General features: G+C 37.6%; 1 protein-coding gene across 1 annotated transcript; it reads right to left on the bottom strand.

Moving 5' to 3' along the window:
* Positions 1-18281: 18281 nt before the first annotated feature.
* On the bottom strand, positions 18282-23831 carry LOC104433467 (probable leucine-rich repeat receptor-like protein kinase At5g49770). Its single transcript, XM_039308191.1, is given in 20 exon segments — positions 18282-18523; positions 18700-18919; positions 19005-19144; positions 19274-19420; positions 19497-19540; positions 19542-19970; positions 20071-20202; positions 20269-20340; positions 20428-20502; positions 20595-20663; positions 20745-20816; positions 20912-20983; positions 21059-21133; positions 21276-21437; positions 21532-21603; positions 21720-21768; positions 21771-21793; positions 21967-22037; positions 22174-22304; positions 23619-23831. Coding segments are annotated over 20 exon segments (2451 nt in total). The 5' UTR covers positions 23773-23831.
* Positions 23832-25828: the final 1997 nt, after the last annotated feature.

Genomic DNA, 25828 nt, shown 5'->3' with positions numbered 1-25828 from the left:
TATTATTTTGATACCTTGTTCCGTATTTGAATCCTCGAGATTTCCACGACAATCGAGGGTCGTCAATGTGTGGAGTGGGTTCATAGCGATTTTTCTATTATTTTGAGAGAAGGTTTCAGACTTACTTGCCAAGAAATATACCCAAGTGAATCGTGAGTAATCATCCACAATTACCGTGCAGTATTTCTTACCTCCAATGCTTTGCGTTCTGGTTGGTCCAAAGATCCATATGCAAAAGCTGCAGTACATGGTTAGTGGAAACTTGATTTATTGGTTTAAATGAATTTCTTACCTGTTTTCCCAATATACATGGTGTACATAGATCGACTTTTGATATGATAAATTGGGTAGTCCACGAATAAGCTTCTTCTGAGATTTTGGCTATTTGCTTCATATTGACGTGCCCAAGCTTTATGTGCCATAAGTTTGCTTCGTCTTGGATTGAGATTAGACATTGTGATTCATCTGGTTTCACATCCAAGAGGTAGATATTTCCATGTATTTGACCCATGAATGACTGAGTAGAATCTTTACTAATTCCAGAACATATTCCCTCTTGAAAGTTGATTTTGAAACCAGTATCACATAGCTGACTAATACTTAGCAAATTGTAATTGAGCCCTTCCACTAAGGAAACATTGCTGATTTTGGAGTGCGGGACACCCAGGTCTGTAACTTGGCACGCCGACACTAAGTCAGCCATAACTTTAAAATGGTACACTTAAGTGCCATCATCGGAGTAAAATGGGACACTTAAGTGCCACTCCGGCGAAAATCCGCCAAATGGCTGACGTGGCGACTTTCCGTGAGCTCGGTCCAAACGGCGTCGTTTTGCATGCCGACGTGGCGGAGAAAATGCAAAACGACGCCGCGTTTCGCGTCTACGTGTAAATAATAGTATATAAATTAATTAAATTTGATTTAAAATATTCAAAATTTTAAAAAAATAACAAAATTTAAAAAATTTAAAAAATTAAGAAAAATTTAAAAATTAAGAAATTTTAAAAATTTTAAAAATTAAGAAAAATTTTAAAATTTTAAAATTTTAAAAATTAAGAAAAATTTAAAAATTATAAAAATTTAAAAATTAAGAAAATATTAAAAATTAAGAAAATTTAAAAAAATTAAGAAAAATTTTAAATTTTTTAAAAATAAAGAAAAATTAAAAAAAATAAAATTATAAAAAAGTTATAAAAGGGGGGGAGGCGAACGGGCGGCTCCCTTGCCACCGCCGGCGGCTCCCTCACCGCCGCCACCTCCACCGCCGCCTCCCCCCTTTTTTTAAATTTTTTAATTTTTTTTTTAAAATTTTTTAATTTTTTTAAAATTAAAATTTTTAAAATTTTCTTATTTTTAAATTTTTTTTTAAATTTTAAAATTAAAGTTTTTAAAATTAAAATTTTTAAAATTTTCTTATTTTTTATTTTTTTTAAATTTTTTAAAATTTTTTTTTTATTTTTAAAATTTTTTAAAATTAAAATTTTTTTACTTTTTTTTTAATTTTTAAAATTTTTATATTTTTTTTTTAAATTTTTAAAATTAAAATTTTTTAATTTTTAAAATTTTTTAAAATTAAAATTTTTAAAATTTTTTAAAATTAAAATTTTTAAAATTTTTTAAAATTAAAATTTTTAAAATTTTTTAAAATTAAAATTTTTAAAATTTTCTTATTTTTTTAAATTTTTCTAATTTTTAAAATTAAAATTTTCATAATTTTCTTTTTTTAATTTTTAAAAAATTTTTAAAATTAAAATTTTTAAAATTAAAATTTTTAAAATTAAAATTTTCTTATTTTTTAATTGTTAAAATTTTTTATAATTTTCTTTTTTTAATTTTTAAAATTTTTTAAAATTAAAATTTCTTAAAATTTCTTTTTTTTTTTTTAATTTTTAAAATTTTTAAAATTAAAATTTTTAAAATTTCTTTTTTTTTAATTTTTATAATTTTTAAAATTAAAATTTTTAAAATTTTCTTTTTTTTTTTAAATTTTTTAATTTTTTGAAATTGAAATTTTTAAAATTAAAACTTTTTAATTTTTTAATTTTTTTAATTTTTTTATGCTGATTTGGAGCTCCCATGAGCCACGTAGCAAATAATAATAATAAAATATCACACGTAGGATTTCCGTGCGGGTCACGGAGGTGGCTTAAGTGTCGTTCGAAAAAAAAGTGGCACTTAAGTGTACTAGTTTTGAAGTTATGGCGGCAAGTGTCAAGCGTGCGAGATTATGGCGGCTTGTGGTGTCTTACGATTTTTGAGATTTCCAATCTTTACGCCCAAAATCCCACAATTTTTTCCTTTGTTGTTTCCTCCAAAAGAAACTTTTCCACCATTTACTCGAACAAGCTTTTTATGTAATTTGAGCCTCCTGTCACGTATGTCTTCGAGCATCCACTATCCAGATACCATTTTACTTTTTTCTTGGTAGTGACCTTTTACATTTAAAAAAGAAACTCAGCTTCTTTTGGTACCCATATTTTCTTGGGTCCATTGGTGTTAGTATGATATGCGGTTTTTGCCCATATCTTTTAACAGTTTCCAAATCATAGGACATTCTTTTTCAAAATAATCTGCACTATTGCATTTTGAGCATCTGAGAGCATTGCGACCTATTGGTTTTACAAAGATTCTTTTAAAATGATTTTTGTAAGCATCTCTTGTGGGTCTTTGTTTGATTCTTTCTTTCACCTTAGGAAAATCAATTGAATGAATGGTTTCATCAGTCATTCCCAAACCGATTTATTAAAATAAGGTCTTTGAACAGAAAGATTTTTCTAGTTTCTCGAGATCCTATAGAAAATCTTTTGAAATATTTGAGATATCTCTTTTCAAGAATGCATTTTCTTTTAACAAATTATCTTCACTTTCCTTAAGAGAAGAAACATTCTTGTCTAAACTTTTCACTTTTTCTTTCAAAATATTTTCCTGTTGTTTTAGAGCAGAATTTTCTTTCTTGAGTTCGGAAATTCTTTTAAGAGAAGTCTTAAGACCGAAACACAATTCATCAATATACTTTGAAACCTTAATAGGGATTTTGAAGTTACTTACCTCAAATTCGCTTTCTAAGTCTGAATTTGTCTCGGAATTTGAATCTGAATCCGATTGTGCCATTAGACATATATTGGCATAATCATCATCACTTTCTTCACACTCGTATCACCTGGTTTCAGCTTTAAGAGCTTTTCGGTACTTTTCAGTTTTTCCTTTCTTCTTCCCTCGAAGAGACAGTTAGGTCCGATGTGTCCATTTTTCTTACATTCAAAGCGACTATATCTTTGTTTGATTCATCATCCTCAACAGACTTAGTCCATTTGCTTTTTGAAAGCTTTGTTTCTTTGGATTGAATCTTCTTCCTTTTCTGTTCATCTTTCTGAATCTTCTTATCATGAGAGCAAGTTCCTCATCATCCATATCGTCTTCAAAATCTGTAGCATCAAAATCATCATTAGATTTTAACGCAATGGATTTCTTACCTTTAGGGTCTTCGTCTTCATTGATTCGTTCCACTTCATAAGACTGAAGAGTCCCAACCAACTCATCAACGAGATAGAGGCATGATCCTTTGGGTCTCTCGATTGAGGTCTTTATGTGATTCCAATCCTTGGAGAGTCCACGCGGTAGCTTGTTTTACTTTCATGGGATCGAAATTGGTTGACCTTGATTTTCAAGACCGTTCACAATATCTCAGTAAACGACTAAACATATTAGTTATAGATTCTCCTGGTTTCATTTTGAAGGCTTCATATTGGCCGAGGAGAATTTTGATTCTAGTCTCTTTCACTCGATCGGTTCCTTCATAAGTAATATGTAATCTATCCCAGACTTCTTTAGCTGTAACACAAGAAGATATTCCGTTATATTCTATAGGGGATAAAGCACAATATAAGGAATAAATTGCTTTTGCATCAAGAGCTTGTCTTTTGATTTTCTCTTCTTGAGTCATTTCGCTAGACTCAACAACATCTTTTCCTCTTTCTGAGACAGATGCAGCTTTAGGAATGATTCATTTTTCTACAACGTCCCATTCCAGATGATCCTTTGATCTTAGGAATGCTTTCATCTTGTTCTTCCATATGTTGTAATCATTTCCATCAAAGTAATGTGGTCTGGTATTGCTTTGCCCTTCTACCAGCCCTGGAGCCAACATACTAGCCATGGATCTTTAACTCAAGTAAAACACTTCAACAAAAGTAAGTACACGAGGCTGGATACCAATTGAGATAGCTAGTATAATCACCTAGAGGGGGTGAATAGGTGCACAAACAAATTTTCGAGATACGGAAGCGATTTTAGGCAATCGATAGAAAGGAAAATACGATCAAAGTAAAGTAAAGGTTAGAGAAGAGAGAAATGAACACAAGATTTATAGTGGTTCGGCTTATTCCAAGCCTACGTCCACTCTTCCGCACTAACAGCCCACCGGCTGGATTTCACTATGAACAAGAGAGAAGTTACAGCACAGCTTTTCCTTAATTCCACAGTGTAGATGTTCTACCACACTTCCTCAAGGTTTCTCACGAATATAGACTCTCTTTTGTTTACATGATTATGCTCAACAAATGAATTGGCTAGAAACAAGGAGCTTCAGACTTTGGAATTCTTCTATCGTGCACACTCTCAAACAACTAGAACGTCTTCCTTATATACTCCTTCATGCCATCATACCCATTGGCATTTACCAAAGGAATTCCTCAAATCTACCTATTGGACGGAATCAATTAGGAAGATCATTCGAGCTATTAAAGGAACATGTCGATAGCCCATCAATCATGTTCGCCCATACAATCAGGATCTCGGTTTCCATAAGTAGAACCTTCCAAGTATACTTCACCAATCATCGGATCCTTAATATTCGAATCAATTGTGATCAAATAAAGAATTCCGTTATGTCATATCCAGCCAAGAGATCTTCTCCGGTCGATAAGGCCACATCCTTAATGAAACATCCAGTTCGGATAGCCTTTCTTCAATGGATTAGAGACTGTCAATGAGGATAGACTTTGAGTCTTGAGTCCGGCTGTCCTGGAGGTCTTCGACTTTAAATAGTAGAGTCTGCAATCCTTCAGACTAGACTAATGGAAACGTTTTGTCAACTTCAAAACACTTCAAGAGGAATTTCTCCAACATAAGTGAAGGGCCCATAGAAGAAGAGTGTAGTTATAGTAGATAAAAAAAATGAAGATTTTTTAATAAAAGAGAAATTTGAGCGGTTGCTACTTAATTTGAAAATAAGAGAAAATATGTTCTCTCTATTTTCTGTGCTCTCTTAGTTTTTCCCCAAAAATAGTACACTCCTTTTGAAGAACAAGATAGTATTCCTCATCAAACTGCGACAAGAGTGTTTAATCTGTGAAAGACAAGATATGTTCGACTACGTAATGTACCTTATGATTGGTGTAACGTGTTTTCTAATGATGTTTTCCGCTCATTTTTTGTGTTCGATTGAGTGTCGGATCGTTATTTTCGGAATCCGTTTCCCAATAGCATGCCAATGGAAGACTTTCCGTGTGCAATCTATTTAGCAGAATGAATCGGTCCCTGAGGTCATAACTTCAAACCAATTCTTAAGTTGACAAGTTCATTATATTTTCAATTATCATGACTATTTAGTTGCATGTAATTTGATTCCAAGAAAGTTCAATTACAAAGCAATTTAATTTTTAAATTTTTTTTTGCATTGAGATTGGCATGGTTTTGTTGCTCCATTCAAGTCTCATTCATGCGTTTTGTGCTCAAGCATGGAACCATGGCGCGAGCTCGCCGCTTTCTAATTGACTTTATGCGGATTGCCTTTGTGCATCTATATATTGCTGATCTTTGCTTTGGTACAAGATCAAATTAATACACATGATTAATAAGCCATGGCTCAATGAAAAGCCAAGAGAAGTTTCTGCGTATCGCTCTATAGGTACCATTGTCTGGTTCCCCACATCAAAATAAATTCATCTCAGCAAGTCGGTTATAATCTAAGAGGTTATCTTAAATGAAGAAGGGATGTGAAATCTCAAGCTTCTCGAGGCGCAAGAAATCAGTCCCAAGGAAGAGTAAATGGATTATAGGTGATCTATAATGAGCAAGCCTACCGCCAAGTGAATCGATTCGGAAGTTGTGCATTCAATTGGTCCTCCCTAGGACAAATACTTAATTTGGTATCGCTCACCCAAATAGCATTTCTTTGAGATAGTAAGTAGGGTTTGGTGGTTGGATCTACATTAATGACTACAATGCCAGAATGGTTCTCTTATTTAATAGGACTTAGGAGCAATTTTTTACCACCAAGCAAGTGAATCCCAAAGAGGTGCATACAACGCAAGATTCATCCCTTTTAGGACCCATTTCCTTAATTTGGTGTTCAACTTCACCCAAAGAACATTTTGTTGAGCTAGTGATTAGGGTTTGGCAAAGGATTTATTTTGATGCCAAAAACAACGCTCTCAACAACTATCGCTTCTCTCCAAAAGCTAAATGGGACAGTGACTTCAGAACAACAAGTTCATAAGTAGACAAGTAAAGACACATGAAAAATCAATCGATGTTTCGATGAGTAACAAGAAATTCTATCCACAAAAAAAAAAAAAAAAAGGATTGCATGCCTGTGGAAGGCTTTCTATGCACAATTAATCTATGCAACTAAATCTGTTCCTAATTTCAATTCCATGTAATTTGATGGGAAAATTATTGAAGAAGTCTTGAATTTGAATCTTTAAATTTTGTCAATTGAGTATATCCTAGTTAATTTTGACTAGAAATTGCTGAAGTGGATTCTAGCAATGCAATGCATGATAATTATCTCGACATAGAAATGTTTAATAATATCTTTATTTTTTTAGTTTTTTTTTATTTTGTCCTGATTTTTTCTTCTTTTTTATTTATTTATTTCTTCACCCTTTTGCCCGTGGCCAGCCACTAGCCATGGCTGCGTTGGCTAGCCTCGGTTGCCACCGGCAAAGCAAGGGCAAGTCACAACAACAGGAGCCCGACTCACCCAAGTTTGTTGGAGAAATCTTTCCAGAATATTTTGAAGTGACAAAACGTTTCTATCGGTCTAGTCGAATAAATACGAGATCTTCTTTAGAGTCCGACTTTCGGATCACCGGACTCGGACTCAAGACTCAAGACTCAAGACTATTCTCATTGACAATTCTTTCTAATCCAGTGACAAAGGAAATCCAGAGCTGAAGTATTTGGTTGAGGATTTAGTCCTATCCTCTGGATAAAATCTCTTGGCTGGATAAAAATAACGGATTCTTTTATTCAAAATCAAGATCGTTTGAAGATCCGATGGTCGACGAAATATTCTTGGAAGGTTCTATTCTTGGAAACCAAGATCCCGATTGTATGGGCGAACAGATTGATGGGCTATCATCGGTTCCTTTAATAGCTCGAATGATCTTCTTGATTGATTCCGTCCAACGGGTAGATTGGAGGAATTCCTTTGGTAAGTGCCAACGGGTATGATGGCATAAAGGAGTATAAAATGAAGACATTCTAGTTTCTTTAGTGCATGATCGATAGAGAAATTCCAGAATTTGAAGCACCTTGATTATTAGTCGATACATTTTAAGCGAAATTGTATACACAAAGAGTGTCTATACTTAGTGATACCTTGAGCGTGTGGTAGATCATCTACACCAAGAAACCAAGGAAGAACATCGCTGTAACATCTCTTTGTTCATAGTGAAATCCAGCCAATAGGCTGTCAATGCAGAAGAGTGGACGTAGGCTTGAAATAAGCCGAACCACTATAAACCGCGTGTTCAATTTTCTCTTCTCTCGCCTTACTTTGATTATTGTTTGTCTCAAATCTATCAAGCTGTCTAGTATTGTGCAATTATTGAGAAAAATCCTTTATATACCTATTTACCCCCTCTAGGGTACTTATAATAGCTATATCAATTGGTATCGAGCTTGTGTACTCACTTTATTTGAAGTGTTTTACTTGAGTAAAAGATCCATGGCTAGTATGCTAGCACCGTGGGCAGTGGAAGGGCAAAGCAATACCAGACCACCCTACTTTGATGGAAAGGATTACAACATCTGGAAGAACAAGATGAAAGCTTTCCTACGATCAAAGGATCCTCTGGAATGGGACGTTGTAGAAAAATGAATTACTCCTAAAGCTGCATCGGTCTCGAAAGAGGGAAAGAAACTGTGAGACCAAATGGAATGACTCAGGAAGAGATAATCAAGAGACAAGCACTCGATGCAAAAGCAATTTACTCTTTATATTGTGCTTTGTCACCAACTGAATATAACATAATATCTTCTTGTGTTACAGCAAAAGAAGTTTGGGACAGATTACATATCACCTATGAAGGAACAGATCGAGTGAAGGAAACCAGAATTAACATTCTCCTCGGTCAATATGAAGCCTTCAAAATGAAACCAGGAGAATCTATAACTGACATGTTTAGCCGTTTTACAGATATTGTCAATGGTCTTGAGAATCAAGGACAAATAATTTCAGATCCCATGAAGGTAAACAAGCTACGCGTGGACTCTCCAAGGATTGGAATCACATAAAGACTTCAATAAGAGAGACGCAAAGAATTATGCCACTATCTCACGACGAGCGATTGGAACTCTTCGATCTTATGAAGTGGAACAATTAATGTAGACGAAGATCCAAGGTAAAAATCCATTGCATTAAAATTAAATGATGATTCGATAATACAGATTCGAAGATGATATGGACGATGAGGAGCTTGCTCTCATGATAAGAAGATTCAGAAAACTAAATAGAAAAGGAAGAAGGTTCAACTCAAAGAAACAAAGTTTTCAAAGACAAACAGACCAAGTGCTTTGATGATGAGGAACCAAACAAAGATGTAGTTTGCTTTGAATGTAAGAAAAATGGACACATCAGACCAACCGTCCTCTTCTAAAGAAGAAAAGAGAAAAGCTGAAAAGTTTCGAAAAGCTCTCAAAGCCGAAACACGGGTGATACTGAGTGTGAAGAAAGTGATAATGAATATGCCAACCTATGTCGATGGCACAATCGACTCGAGACTCAGATTTTGGATCGGACTCGGACAGTGAATTTGAGGCAAGTAATTTTAAAATTCCTGTCAAAGTTTCTAAATACATTGATGAACTGTGTTTTAGTCTTAAGACTTCTCTCAAAAGAATTTCCGAACTTAAAAGGAAAACTCAGCTCTAAAACAAAAGGAAAACGTTTTAGAAGAAAGAGTTAAAATTTTAGACTTGAATGTTTCCACTCTTAAAGAAAACAAAGATAATCTTTTAAAAGAAAATGCTCTTTTAAAAACTGACTTATCAAATATTTCAAAAAAATTTCAATAGAGTCCAAAAAACTTGAAAAAATTCTTTTAGCTCAAAGACCTTACTTCAATAAATCCGGTCTAGGTATGACAGCGAAACAATTCCCTTGATTGATTTTCCTAAAGTAAAAGAAAGAATTAAGAAAAGACCCTCGAGAGAGGCTTACAAAAATCATTTCAAGAAAGTTTTTGTAAAGTCTGTAGGTCGAAATGCCCTCAGGTGTTCAAAGTGCAATAGTCCGGATCACTTTGAGAAAGAGTGTCCTATGGTTTGGAAAACCTGTTAAGAAAGTATGGGCTAATACTATTTATCTTACTAACACCAAAGGACCCAAGAAAATTTGGGTACCAAAGAAAGCTTGAGACTCTTTTTTAAAATGCAGGTCTTCGTCAAGAAAAATGTAAAGTGGTATCTTGACAGTGGATGCTCAAGACACATGACAAGAGACTCAAATTGCTTCATAAAGCTTGTTCAAGTAAATGGTGGAAAAGTTTCATTTGGAGGGAACAAGAAAGGAAATATTGTGGGATTTGGAATCTGTGAAAATTGGAAATCTCACAATAAGTAATGTTTCCTAGTGGAAGGACTCAATTACAATCTTCTCAGCATTAGCCAATTGTGTGATACTGGTTTTAAGATCTTCTTTCAAGAAGGAACATGTTCTGGAACCAGTAAAGACTCTACTCAGTCTTTCATGGGTTGAAGACATGGAATTATCTATCTTCTGGATGTGAAACCAAATGAATCACAATGCCTAATCTCAATTCAAGATGAAGCAAGCTTATGGCACAGAAAGCTTGGTCATGTCAATATGAAACAATTAGCCAAAATCTCATCAAAACAGCTTGTTCGAGGTCTACCCAAATTACCATACCAAAAGACTCATCCATGCACTCCATGTATTCTCGGGAAAGCAGGTAAGAAATTCATTTAAGCCAATAAATCATGTCTCTACTAATCATGTACTACGCTTGCTACATATGGATCTCTTTGGACCAACCAGAACCCAGAGTATTGGAGGTAAGAAATATTGTCTAGTAATTGTGGACGATTACTCCCGCTTTACTTGGGTATATTTCCTTGCAAGTAAGTCCGAAACCTTCTCGTATTTTGAAAAATTTGCTAAAAAGGTTCAAAATGAAAAATGATATGTTATCTCAAGTATAAGAACAGATCATGGAGGTGAATTTGAAAATCAAAATTTTACAAAATTTTGTGATGAATCTGGCTTTAAGCATGTGTTCTCCTCTCCATATACTCCTCAAAGAAATGGAGTTGTGGAAAGAAAGAATAGATCTCTTCAAGAAATGGCTAGAACTCTTTTAATTGAAAGTAAGATTTCTTCACGATTTTGGGCTGAAGTCATTTCAACAACGTGCTATATAATCAATAGAGTCTTCTTAAGACCTATTCTAAAGAAAACCCCTTATGAGTTATTCAAAGGTAAGAAGCCTATTGTTTCATACTTTCATGTGTTCGGTTGCAAATGCTTTATATTGAAAAATGCAAAAGATCGAGTTGGTAAGTTTGAAGAAAGATCAGATGAAGGCATCTTCCTTGGATATTCTACATCAAGCAAAGCCTACAGAGTCTATAACAAGAAGAGCCAGTCTGTGGAGGAGTCAATGAATGTCAAATTTCAAGACTCTACGCAAGATGTATCCAAATCGACTCATCATGAAGAGTCCGAACTCGCTCCAGACCCTCCAAAGCTTACAACTCAAAAAGCATCTCAGACTCGGAAGACCAAGATATCAAGCTGTTCGTGAAGATTCAAATAAAGAAAGAGATCATCAACCGACAAATCAACCAAGAATCGGAAACATAAGTCCAGTCATCCCAAAGATCTCATTATCGGCGAAATTAATGAAGGAATTCGCACCAGATCCAAAAGGCGTGAAGAGTCTAGTGATGTGGCTCTCATTTCTGAAATTGAACCAAAGAGCATAGAAGAAGCTTTATCTGATGAAAGCTGGATTGAAGCTATGCAAGAAGAGCTCAGACAGTTCAACATTAATGATGTCTGGGAATTGACATCTAAACCAAAAGGTAAAACTGTTATTGGAGCTAAATGGGTGTTCAGGAACAAGATGAATGAGAAAGGAAGAGTCGTACGAAACAAAGCAAGACTCGTGGCCAAGGGATATACATAAGAAGAAGGAATAGACTATGATGAGACTTACGCACCAAGCAAGGTTAGAAGCTATTCGACTATTACTTGCATTTGCTTGTTATAAAAATTTCAGGTTATTCCAAATTGACGTCAAAAGTGCCTTCCTAAATGGATTTATCCATGAGGAAGTTTATGTGGAACAACCACCAGGGTTTGAAGACCCAAAGAAGCCGGACTCAGTCTTCAGACTGAAAAAGGCATTGTATGGTTTAAAGCAAGCACCTCGAGCTTGGTACGACAGACTAAGTAAGTTTTTAATACATAATGGTTTTGTCAAAGGTAAAGTAAATACTACTTTATTTATCAAAAAGGAAAACAAAAGTTTTTTGCTTGTTCAAATATATGTGGATGATATTATTTTTGGATCCTCTAATGAAAGTCTCGTGCAAGAAATTTTCTAAGTCTATGCAGGGACGAGTTTGAAATGAGTATGATGGGAGAGTTAACATTCTTTCTTGGTCTTCAAGTAAAACAATTGAAGGAAGGAACTTTTATTTATCAAGAAAAATATGCTAATGATCTTGTCAAAAGGTTTGACTGGAAAAGTGCAAAAAGACCGACATACCGATGTCAAGTTCTTTGAAGATAGACAAAGATGAAGAAGGGAAGAAAGTTGATCAAAAGCTATACAGAGCATCATTGGTTCACTTATTTATCTAATCAGCTTCTAGACCTAACATTCTGTTGAGTGTTTGCATCTGTGCTAGGTTTCAATCAGATCCTAAAGAATCCCATCTCAGTGCTGCGAAACGTATTATTAAATACATTGCTTCATCTTCAAGCATCGGTCTTTGGTATCCTAAGAAGGGAGACTTTAATCTTCCGGATATTCGGATGCGAGATCTGGCCTTTGCGAGTTGATAGAAAAAGCACTTAGGAACTTGCCGGTGCTTGGAAGCAGGACGGTGTCTTGGTTTTCAAGGAAACAAAGCACTGTGGCTCTCTCAACAACAGAAGCAGAGTATGTAGCTCTTGGAAGTTGTTGTTCGCAAATTCTATGGATAAAACAATAGCTACAAGACTTTGGAATTGAAGACTCATGCACAGGGATTAGATGTGACAACACCAGCGCAATCAATCTCACTAAAAATCCAATCCTTCACTCAAGAGCAAAGCATATAGAGATTCGACATCATTTCATTAGAGATCATGTTCAAAATGGAGAAATCTCGATTCAATTTGTTGATTCAAAAAATCAACTAGCGGATATATTCACAAAGCCTTTAGAGAAAAATCAATTCGACTTTATCCGTTCCAGACTCAACATTTTAAAGCTTGAGGAAGTTAAAGTCTAGAGACTCTCAAACCCTCGGACTCGGACATTCATGGCTATAGACGCGTAAGTTGTTATTATATTCAATTTCGAAAAGGTACGATCATTAGTTCGGTTAATTTATAATTTCCGTGAAAAACTGAATCTTGTCTTTTCAAAAGATTAACTCCTATTTGGCAATTATTGATTTTAAAGAGGCGTCGGTTCATTTTCCTTTGTGCCGATTGGTTTTTCCTTTTAAACTAAGTTATATATATACAGTTTTCCTCGCTTAAACTTCAAAACCCTAAAAAGGCATTCTCCTCCCAATCCTGTCTCTACTTCGTGTTCATCTTCGAGAAAGTTGTCATCTTTTCTTGGGAAAGCGAGTAAAGGAATCTTTCAACGACAAGGAATGATGTCTTCTTCGAGAAAGTCTTCAAGAATTGCGAACGGGGACCACAGAGAATGAGGGAGGGGCCTACCTATTTCGATCTCACCGAAGAGGAAGATTTACCGAGTCGAATGTGAGCCCTATTCACTCTCCACCACGTCACTCTTCATCATCTACCCCACAAGGTGCGGGTCAACAAGCTGGAGGAAGAAATAATCGAGGACACGAGACCTGTAAGAGTCCAAAACCCTCTTTATTTACAAGCTCTATCGTGCGTTGAAGAGCATTGGGACTCCGCTAAACTATATAGATGATTTCCTTAAAGATAAGAATTATGGGAATGAGTATATATTTTTGCGACGAATGGAGGATTTGGGAATTGCTCCCAAAGGAAAGGCTGAGGAAGCACTTGCGAACATTCCAAGTGACCCTCGTGTATCGGGACTGAATCCGACTGACGGTAACGATGATGATAAAATGTTCAGTGAATTTCAACCTATAATGGGTGTTGCTGCGAAGGTGAAGGGAAAAAGGATGGATTTGTTTAAATCGAAGGAATAGGAGAATCTGTTCTTCAGACTGTTGAAACGAGGGGTGATAAACCCTAAGAGTGTTGATTTCGATTTATTGGATGCCATTAATGTGAACTTAAGGGAGAAGTTCAATCTGCTTCAACTTGAGCAATTTTGCTCCGACACCACAGACGGGTATGCACAATTGACAGCATACTTCTATTCGAATCTTAGCTTTTTAGATGCGAATAAAATATCCTTCAATGTTCGAGACCAAGTCTATGAGGTAGATGTGGACATGTTGGCAAACATCATTGGAGTTGAAAGAGGACGATATAAACCAATCAAGGTTTCAATCGCTCGTACCACACTGGAACTTGTCAAAGACAGGAGTACAGAAGGAAGAGTTACCTACTCAAGAATGCATGCCATCAACATCTTGCTTCACAAAATTGTGATCAACCGTATCGGGCCAAAGTCTACATCCAAGACCGACGTGTCTAACTCCGAGGCGAAATTGATGTACGCGATCAATTCGGGAAGAAGTTCTCTCTCCCTCACACCATTCTCTTTCACATGTACGAGCAATGTTGAAGGACAAGGGCCAATTGCCTTATCCAGGTCTTGTGACCAAGATCTTCAGACACTTGAACATTGAACCTCCACATACTCTTTGTGTTCGACCATGCGACAAAATGGTGGTGGGTTTGAAAATGCTGACAAAAATGCGTTTGAAAGAGCTTAATAAGGTAATGGAGCAGTTCAAAGTGAAGACTCCAGCATCTTCTGCATCAAAGAGAAAAGGGAAGGAGCCCATGGGTGCTCCATCCAAAAAGAAAAGAACTCTTATCTTGGAGGATGAAGATGAGGAGGAAGATCTCACTATCTCTGCATTGAAAAGGACCAGACGTTCTGTACCTGAATCAACAGAACGACGGAAGAAAGGAAAAGAAGCAAAAGAAAAAGAACAGAGAGAAGAAGAGAGACAAGCAAAGAACAGAGAAGCAGAGGAGCATCAAGAGAAAGAGAAAGAAGATGAAGAGAAAGAAGCTGAAGAAGAAGGAGAAGCAGTAAAAGAAAAGTCTGCAGATGAAGACGGAAAGAAAGGGAATCAAGACGCTGAAGAGCATGACCATCACTCTTCCCCAATTGAGGTTCTAGAGACAGGGGGAGATGGCGAGCAAGGAAGGACTACACCACATGCTGTCAACAAAGTGAAGGTGTGAGTCGCTCACCAGCAAATCCAAGATTTTCAGGCTTCTCAAATGCCCGACGAAGGACATGATACGTCAACACCAAATCTACTCAATTACACCGAAGTTCCATCGTCGCCTTCACTCCATCCGAAAGAGCAAATGCGAGCACACAAACGGACAATACCGCAGATTTTCGTCGTATCCTTGATGTTCTTCTAGAAATGCGGTGGTCCAATCTATGCTCGGAATGTGAACTTCAAGTCATGAAGAATGCTGGACAAGCATCTTACGGTACCCCGCAGATCAAATGAAAGACCTCGCTCTTCAAATTCAAGCCAATGCCAAAGGAGAAGAGGTGGCTCATCTATGGGAAGACTTGAAGAGGCTGGAAGGCATCGTACGCCGATGGGAGATTTCAGTTATGCGCATTCCCAAGCAGACTTGACTCTTTTCTCACCTTTTTAATGATGACAAAAAGGGGGAGAACTGCAATTTGAACTCTTTAAACTTTGACTTTAAATTTCTTAAATTTCTTTTGTGTTTGAATATTTGTTTTTGAGTATGACTTGAGTGTGAACCTGAATTTGACTGACTTGGCTGTGGATTTTGATGTTTGACTATTTGCCTTTATATCAAGTGTTGTTGAATGGTCTTACTCATGAAAGACTAACCGATTTTCTGTGGATGCAGAGTCTGGTTGTTTTATTAATCTTTATGAGATAGCCATTTTGCTTGAGTAATGTTTTGCAGGTCAAAGTTGTTCAAATCTACAGGAAAGTTTTGTCACCATCAAAAATAGGGAGATTGTTGGAGAAATCTTTCCAGAATATTTTGAAGCTGACAAAACGTTTCTATCAGTCTAGTCTGAATAAATACGAGATCTTCTGTTTAGAGTCCTAAGACTTTCGGATCACACGGACTCAGCACTCAAGACTCAAGACTCAAGACTATTCTCATTGACAATTCTTTCTAATCCAGTGACGAAGGCAATCCAGAGCCGAAGTATTTGGTTAAGGATTTAGTCCTATCCTCTGGATAAGATCTCTTGGCTGGATAAAAATAACGGATTCTTTTATTCGAAATCAAGATCGTTTGAAGATCCGATAGTCGACGAAATATTCTTGGAAGGTTCTATTCTTGGAAACCAAGATCCTGATTGTATGGGCGAACAGAATTGATGGGCTATCATCAGGTTCCTTTAATAGCTCGAATGATCTTCTTGATTGATTCCGTCCAACGGGTAGATTGGAGGAATTCCTTTGGTAAGTGCCAACGGGTATGATGTCATAAAGGAATATAAAGGAAGACATTCTAGTTGCTTTAGTGCATGATCGATAGAGAAATTCCGAGTCCAAGCACATTGATTATTAGTCGATACATTTTGAGCAAAATTGTATACACAAAGAGTGTCTATACTTAGTGATACCTTGAGCGAGTGTGGTAGATCATCTATACCAAGAAACCAAGGAAGAACATCGCTGTAACATCTCTTTGTTCATAGTGAAATCCAGCCAATAGGCTGTCAGTGCAGAAGAGTGGACGTAGGCTTGAAATAAGCCGAACCACTATAAACCGCATGTTCAATTTTCTCTTCTCTCGCTTACTTTGATTATTGTTTGTCTCAAATCTATCAACCGTCTAGTATTGTGCAATTATTGAGAAAAATCCTTTATATACCTATTCACCCCCCTCTAGGTACTTATACTAGCTATATCAAAGTTAAGGTGGCCTTGCCAAGCGACGCTTGGCAAAGTTCAACCTCATTAGATCCGACAAGGGGCCCTTGCCCAAGCAAGCGCAGGCGAAGTTCGATTTTAACCTGAGCATGGCACTGCCAACATTTACATCAATAATTTTTCATCAAAATTGATCAGAAGTGAAAAGCTTTAAGACTATTGAAAAAATAAAGAATGCATTTGTGGAGCCCATTGTCCTTGTACATCAAATGGATAAGCTTTCGCTAGTGATTCATGGGAGACCCCCTATAACAAGGTTACGAAATGAATCTTTTAAAAAGGTAATTAATGAGATCCTCACCATTTAGGATTGAGTTGACCTTTCATAAACGACACATGGACAAGATTTTGGTCAGTCCGAGAATTAGGGTTTTAAGTGATTATTCGGATCAATTTGGTAACCTACCAATTTTAATTTATTTTATTTAAAAAGTAGATAAATAGATAAATGGATCGCCGTTCTTCCCAGATTTGGTAAAGACATATAGTCCAGGAAGCCAAGAGGAATTCTATTTTTGTTGGCCTTGAAATGTTGGTTTGAGTAAGAACCGAACAAGTCCTCTCCCTCTACAGGAGATCTAGGGTTTTCAATGACTTTATCACTCGAGTAACCTGTTCAATCACCGACCATTTTTATCTATGATCCTTGAGAATGTATATCGTACCTAACAGTTTGTTGACGTAGCATCATCAATTTGATCAAGGGACATAAAATACCCCGATATTAGTGAAATCTTGTGTATCGATAAGCTGTACAAAATTACTATTCGATTCTCATCCTTATATACGAGGAACGAGGAACTGCACCTCAAAATGGAACAGATTCGTGCTAACTACCATACTTATTTGATGATTCAAATAAGCGATTCACGCAATCTACATTTACTTCGGTTCGATCTTCATCGAAAGTGCGTACCCGCTGCTGTGATCGAACGAATTGCTGTAACTAGCATTCTGACTACTGAGCGAAACATCAGTGTACAAAGGATGTGTAGGAGCACCATAATGCGATGCTCTGACGTCTGTGGCCGCAGACGTCGTGCTTGTGGCTATCCCTTCAGCTTGCAGGATCACCTCGATTTCCTTCACGACTTCATTCATCCTGGGACGGTTCATGGATAATTCCTCTAAACACCGCATTGCTAACTCCACGAACCCTGTGAACCCTGCGAGACGCCCCACGTTGAGAAGGGACGGATCCATGACCTGCCTTAGTCCGTAGTAGTCTTGGTCGTTTTTGTCCATTGCCATGCGAACTTCGCGGACAATGTACTTGCCCTTGTTGAGCGGTGGCTTTGCAGTTATCAGTTCAAGCATCACGACCCCGAAACTGTAGACGTCGCTCTTGTCCGTCAGTAACTGGGTCATGTAGTACTCTGGATCCAAATAGCCCTGCAAGATCATAAGTTACGAACAATCAAAACTCAAAATCAGGAAAGCATACACTTCACCTTCTCAGGAATATCTATAACTCATTGCAACTTAGTCAAACCTACTCAGACTTCGTAATGGTACTCTATATAATCCTTTTTACTTTCAGTTTACCTATATGGAGTGTCCGGTGTTTTCCCTAGTTCTAGTAAATCTGGCATTAACGTATCATCTGCTGAAGTTTCGGGAAGACAAAGGGGAACTTATTGTCAGTTGGAGTTCGATGGAAAACTAGAGGTTATAATTCGGTTAAAATCTAGTAACCCGCCTGTGTCGCCTAAACTGGACTTTCAAATAGGAGTATACTATACCAGTGTGCCCTTGACTTGGGTTGACACATGTCCTTTCTCGCTGTCCGCCACCATTTTAGACAAGCCGAAGTCTGCAACTTTAGCCACCAAGTTTTCATCCAGCAAAATATTCGTGGACTTGACATCTCTGTGAATAATCGGGGGATTCGCGAGTTCATGCAGATATGCCAGTCCTTTCGCAGAGCCGAGAGCAATCTGCAGCCTTCTCTTCCAATCAAGATGTATGCTAGTTTTCCTGCATCATTAATTTTCAGTATCCATTGCTACATACGATGGGCAGTTTCATTCACCAGAAAAGTCTTGCTCGCACTTATGCTAGAAATAACGAGATGAGGACAAAGAATGATATGGAAAGTTTTATATGGAATCTAAAGATCACAAAGCTCCATGTTATTTAGGTGAAGAAAAGTACCCGACAAGCTCTCCCTAAGTGTCCCGTTAGGCATATATTCATAGACCAACATCTGCTCTCCTTGTTCATAACAGAAGCCAAAGAGGCCAACGAGATTCTTGTGATGGACTCGAGAAAGTAGCTCGATTTCCGTCTTAAACTCATGCGTGCCCTGCATCGACCCCTGCTGAGCTCTCTTGATTGCCAACACTTGGCCATCAGGAAGCATTCCTTTGTAGACCTATCAGATCACAAAAAAGAATTACAAAGCAGTGATATGAAGCATATTATGATTTACATACAATCGACGCAGCGCATGATTTTACCCTTCCATAGCCCCCAGAGCCTATTTGATTACTTTCACAAAAGCTATTGGTGCACTTCTTGATTTCGTCAAAATAGAACCACCTTGCCCCCTTCAACTGCGGTGCTCCTCCGCCATCACTTTCCCTCGGTATCCAGGATGCTTAAAAATGGATAGATCAATGTGAGTGAGAGAACAACTTATCTAGTTTACTCCTTTTCAATGATCTCAGCAATCAGCTTGTCAAAGTGCTTTAGTAGCAAAAAGATGAAGAGTTCATGCGTTAATTACCAAATGGTTTGCTCAATTCCATTGCTCTTTGTGCTCTTTTCTTCTGTTTAATAGCGTATATTGCTGACCACACAAGTCCAAGAGCCAGGACTGAGCAGCCAATGGCAATCCCTGCTATGACGCCGATACTGATTCTTATTCCGTGAGCTGGAACAGTGGTTCATGTCAAAACAGATATGAATGATAGTCAAACCTGATACATGAGAGGATGAAGTTAAGTTACCTGGGAATGGATAAGGTTGTGCGCTGAAGAGATAGGTACCGAAATGGGGGCGATGGAAAGGTATGGTTAGTCATAGCGAATCCGATTCTCACAATGCCCGACCTTCTGAATTCTGTCCCATTAGATGGAAAGAAAGACACAGGTACTATAAGATATCCACTGCTTTGATTATGTAAGATATTCTGAAGAGAAACTGAACCATTAGTTAGGTTCAATGTCTGCCACAGGCCTACTTCCAACGATTTAAACAGAGTGTCATTGGACAAATCGCTGAATGATGGAGCTTTAAATGTTATTATTCCTTCGTACGGAACTGCACATTTGCAACTTCCAGGGTTAAGCTTCTGATCTGAGGGACACGATGCACCTGGGCAGTCGACTAAGGTAGAATAAGGTCGTTGCTGCTGCTGATCATTGCAGTACGCCGAAGTTGAGAGAATAGGCGCAATCGTACATGCTGGAGTGCCGTTTAGCCTGATGCAAAATGGACCCAAAAAAATAAAAATTGATTAGCATCATAATGTCTGTCTTATCTCAGAATTGAAGTCTAACACCTGTGAACTGTCTGTCTCACATTAATCTGTTCTGGTAGGGACTGGTCGTCAGCGATTCAATCTTGTTATCTTCCAAATTAACGAGCTCCAAATTGGGACTGATGCTGGTACCCATGTACAGCGTTCCATTGAAAGCATTATTTCTCATATCACTGTAGAAGTTCGAAAAATCATCAAAATGGTAGAAGAGACACAAATTAGAAATATTTCTTCCTTACACTTGCTCTAGCTGGGGAAGGCTGAAGAGGTTTTGTGGTATGGTCCCTTGAAGCGGTCCATATTGTATGATTCTGGTCATAGTGAGATAAATTTGAGGTTGCACATTAGTTTCAGAAAGCCATACTTCTTATTGTACCAATTGCATTGAGAAATCTTACAGAGTGGTGAGAGATGATAAAGTTGAGAACCAATCTGGAGCCGCCAAAGCCACAAAAGAGTTGTTGCTGAGGTCACTGCAAATGTACAGTTATGCCCGGTCAACCACCCAGCAGGATTAACCATGTGATATCATGAGGAAGAGACAAAGCCAGGGTGTCTTACTTACATGTAACTGAGTAAATTCATACCCGTTAAATTTGGCAAAGGACCGTCCAATTCATTATATGCTAAATTCCTGAAGAAAACTTAGCAGAATGAGCGGAGTTCTTTCTGTGATCCCGCTAGAGTACCATTGATGAAAAAAATCTATACTCACAGTTCACTGAGTTTTGTAATGTTGTTGAGAGTTGAAGGGACGTTCCCAGAAAAGGAGTTCCTATCGAGTCGGCTGTGCCATATTGTGCAATGTGAGTCCATCTAAATTTAGTAGGTGACAATGGTTGATAATTAAATATCCCAAAGCACAAAACATGGTTTACTTACAGAGCCTCAAGCGTCTGAACAAGGCCTAATGTGGACGGTATAGAACCATTAAATTTGTTATCATCAAATAATCTGTCAACAAAAGCTAACACAAGTTAGAGCGGAAAGCTTGGTCTATTGTATGAAGTGAGAAAATTGGTAACCTACGTGTGTATCAGAGACATGTTTGAACTGAACAGTTTAGCTGGTATGGTGCCGGACAGTTGGTTCTTGCTGAAGTGGCTGAAGTTACAGATGCAGCACATTCCAAACAGTTAATGATGAAAGAACACAAGGATTGTATCACTTATCGGTAGAATCTGGAATATAAAATCCTTAGTCTATATTCATCACACTAGGTGTGGGAGGATTGTAGAGAACTTACAAGTGATTGCAATTGAACAAAAGGTCCAACCCTGGGGTGGTGTTTGTCGAAACTGGTAGTGATCCATATAACTGATTTTCCGACACATCCAACCAGTAGAGTTTGGAGAGTTTACCCAAAGAAGCAGGTATATTACTGCTAAAATTGTTGGAATTTAGTGCCCTGGTAAGAACGACAATTTGAAATTCTAAGCAAATCATATAGCTAAACTTCCATAGCATCAAGTTGGTGGCATTCGCATTTTGACAAGCCTTACAGGAAAGTCAGCTCCATGAGGTTGCCCAGTTCATCAGGAATACTACCGGTGAAGCTGCATCCAGCCAAGATTCTGAAAATTGGAAAGATCAAGGTCCATACATGAGAAAAAAGGGGAAAGAAAAGAAAAAAGAAAAAAGAAAAAAGAAAAGCTGTCTTAGCAATGAATGCAGTCAAAAAGGATATTACAAGATATTCAACTTCCGTAGACTTCCCAACTGCGAAGGGATCGGTCCGTGAGACCCTTGTTTAAGGAAAGATCCCTGCAGTTCAAAGGTGAAATGGGCAAATAAGTAGACTCGTTCATACGCTAGTTGATGATTGAACACAAAAAACGACCATCTTTGCTTTGAAGTACTTCATCTATGCAATTCCTATTACACATCTAAGAATAAAAATTTGCTCATGACAGAAGATAGAAAGACGAGAAACGCACAAAGAAGTGAGTTCTGTGAGCCCCCCGATGTCGGCTGGCAGCGGCCCTTTGATATTCATGCTAGATAACCCCTGTCAAAGTGAAAATAGAAAAAAGTATCACAGTCAATGGCCGCTAAAATGGCATTATTGATATTCAAGGAAAAGGACTGAAAGTTCTAGGAACTGAGAACAGGAATGAGCACCACTGAGAACAAGTAGAGAGCACTCACAATCCGGTCACTCTTGAATTACTGTTGCAGGTGAGTCCATCCCAAGGCAGTCCACAAGGATCATTGGACTTGCCCCAGTTGGGCGGTGTGTCCTGCCACTGGGCTTTCAGGGCTAAAAGAGCAGTGACTGCACAATTATATGGCAAAAAAGAAAAAGAGTGAAATTTTAAGATGGGAAAGGGAACAGATTTTGCCTTGGCCACAGGCCAATAAGGTCAAATGCACGTTCAAGCCTCATGAGATCCATTGTCGATGCAAGACTTTGAAAGAAAAAATTTCTGATTGCAAGAGACACGGTGTCATCCTGTACTAAAAGCTCTCTCATGGCTCCAGCAGTTGGGTAAAACAGCTAGTTGTTGCGACAGCCACTTCCACTAAAATTTTCATCAACAGAGATCCGGGCATGCACTTTTGTCAGAGTCATTATCAGTCCAGACTTCCCACTGATCTTACCGTTGTTTCAGCAGAGGCATCTTTGTTCTATTGCTTGAGCAAGTATTCAGGGACAGAAATAGATAGACAGTTCGCCTTTTCCTTTCTCTCACTAAATTTAACACTCGCATTTCTTTCGTGATCAATGCCAGAACTTACTGTTTGCTCAGAGTGTATGATTAGATATGAAATTTCAGAACTCTAGAATTTAGTTCTACATCTACAAGGCAGAAAAAGACCGACATGTTCGTACAGGGCTAAATATTTCATGCTCTGCACGCCTCAGAGCAGATAATTGAATTGACTGCATGGACGGCCAAGAAAACATTCACGGCAATAACCACTAGATGCTTCAATTTCTATACTCGCGTGTCTAATCTCTATTTATTCTTGAGTTCCACATTGCTGAAATCCTTTTAAGGGAATAATGTTTGCAATCGTATCCAAGTTTATGAACTTGTTAATGGTTAACAACATAATGGGAGACCTCTTTCTTGCACCTGTGTCAGTTCTTCCTTTGAGTAGTTATACCGAGGCTAGAATGACTCAATCCCAAAGCACATAGCAAAAAGTATATGCCCCTTGTTGATCAAGACTCCAGGGACAATTTAAGACAAGAAAGACCTGCGAAACTAGCAGCCTTTTAAGCATGTCCTCTCAACTACGTGACAAAATCCAGATGATCCTTCGGGCTCAGAGAGACCGAAAGTAGCCCTTTCCTGGTTCCAATAACAGAACATGTTCATGTCTCGCCAGACAAGCCACAACCTTAAAAACCTGAGGAATTCTAAGTTCTACGCAGACAGCTTAAGTCCCTGAAACCTCAAAAGGAAAAAACCATAAGAGAAAAGCTGTTTTGATGACTAGCTACCTTTTACTCACACCATCCCCAAGCCAGAACAAGATGAACCCAAAAGAAGTACAGATGGAAAGAAAGAACGAACATGAACGACAATAAATCCACAGACCATAGCAACATGCATAAACAAATACATGCGTGTGCACTTACGGTCATTTGGGTTTGTAGTAGAGCAAATCAGATGAATCCGAGAACAGAAGAGAACCAGAAACGAGAGCAATCGGAGGTTCTTGCTCGCCATGTCTCCGCCACCTGTCGTTCCTTTTCCAAAGGGAAAACTCTGCATCTTCCCATTCACTACCATCTTAATGCATGTCGCTCTGACCCAATATCAAAACAGGTAGCAAAAGGCTCGTTCAAGAATGATACGCTAGGCCTATCCGTTTAGCGCTTCCTAAAAGCAAAAATATATGCCTTCCAGGAAGTGGTGGGGTTCGTTGAATACCCTGTCAAAGACTATGTGGTTCAAAGTCAGCAAGAAAGGTGGGAGGAAGAAATGTCAACAACTCATTCTCAACCATCTCATTTAGTTCTCACCATGGTCAAAATTAACATCCGTACCATTATTTTCCTTACGCTGTCTCTCCCCAAAAGCCTAGGAGAAGAACGTGTAAACGAAGGCCTGCTTGAAATATTCTTCTGCTCCTATTAGTTAACACTTTTTCTTGTTTCGGGTAGAAATAGATGGCCTGCAAACAAGCATTTTCGCACAAATCGACTCCCTACCTTTCTGATTTGATCAAAGATATATTGTCCACGATGCCACGAGGAATTTTATCCTTATCGATCTTGAAATGTTGTGTTGAATAAGAACCGAATACAAGACCTCTTACGCCTAGAGACCTATGGTTTTCGATGACTTTATCACTCGGCTAACCTCCTAGAATTCCCAACCATCTCCATTTATGGTTTTTGAGAATGTGTATCATGTCCATGCCATTGCGATACTCGTACCATATATTGACATAGCACGATAAAATTTGATCAATTTTATGATGTACGAGAGAGCTTTACCTCAAAATGGCATTAATTCGAACTTATTATCATACTAATCTAACGAACAAAAGAAGACTGAACGAATGATGCAAAAGGTCACATCGACCCTCTTTCTATTTCCTTGTCTTATATCGAAATTTGAATCTTCCATTGTTTCGGCTCGTACAGATGACGCGGCGGATTTAGAGAAAAAGACCGAAGTACGTGCATTTAAACAAGCTTGGGGTCAATTAAATGGGAGCAGGTGAAGGCGCGTGGCATCCTTGAGATGAGCAGATACCTTCCTTTTTCTTTTTTTTCGCTTTTTTTACACCTTTTTTTTTCTTTTTAATTTGGGCTTAAACGTCATCATGCAAATTGTAAACCCACGCGTGAAGGAACCGATGCGACGAATCATTCAATTTTGTCATCTTCATTCGAGAAACCTCGTTTCAATAATTTTAAGTCCTTAAATTAATGTTAATGGTCAGCTTCTCTAATTATACTTTTCTCGAGAATTAGTTAGCTAGCTAGCTCGTGTCCGAATATTCAATTAAAAAAATATGACAATTTGCGATGCGACATCTTAACCATTCTTGTAATTCGGTAGTTAGAACTCATCTTGCAACATATAATCATCATTTTTTATTTTTTTTGCGTTTCTTTTACGGAACCTTTGAAATTTTCGCAAGCAGGTTGGCCGTCGAATATTCGAAATAATGTTTGTTTTGTTTTTAACAATCATTTGAAAAATTATTTAAAATAAGTACTTCAAAGGAAAAACTTGTCCCGGAACCACCAATTTTACACAACAATGTCTCCTTTTCAAAGGGCGATATAATCATTTTGAAGGGAAATTAATGAGATCCTCATCATTTTTAGGGTTGACTTGACCTATCAGGAATGAGACGTGGACAAGATTTTGGTCAGTTTGAGAATTAGGGTTCCATGTCATTTTTTTTTGGTTGAATGGGTTCCCTGTGATTATTCGATTCACCATTCAATGTTGTTTTGTATTTTTTAAAGAAAAGCTGATGATACATAAACAATCTCAATATGAAGTTGAAGATAAATAGACCGCCGTCATCACCATCTTTCGTTTCTTGGCCCATTGCTAAATTGAGTATCCCATCCCTGCAATTTAGTTCTATTCACACTCTCTCCCGATTTGATACAACCAAATGACGTTCTTTTTCTAAATCATCTCTCGATGATGGCCGTCTAGATGCATAAGAACGTTCCCTTCAATTTCATCCTTTTTTTAAAACAATTATTGTTCTTTTTACTATGGTAGATTAATCTGGTCAATCACAAAACGTATAAAGCACGGAATATTCATCTTCTTTTGAATCTTATTGATAGAGTATCATATAAAATTCCGCTAT

The sequence above is a fragment of the Eucalyptus grandis genome, chromosome 1 (genome assembly GCF_016545825.1).
Source record: "Eucalyptus grandis isolate ANBG69807.140 chromosome 1, ASM1654582v1, whole genome shotgun sequence".
NCBI classification, from domain to species: domain Eukaryota; kingdom Viridiplantae; phylum Streptophyta; class Magnoliopsida; order Myrtales; family Myrtaceae; genus Eucalyptus; species Eucalyptus grandis.
The sequence above is the reverse complement of the archived record's forward strand: the minus strand, read 5'-3'. Positions and strand labels throughout refer to the sequence as shown.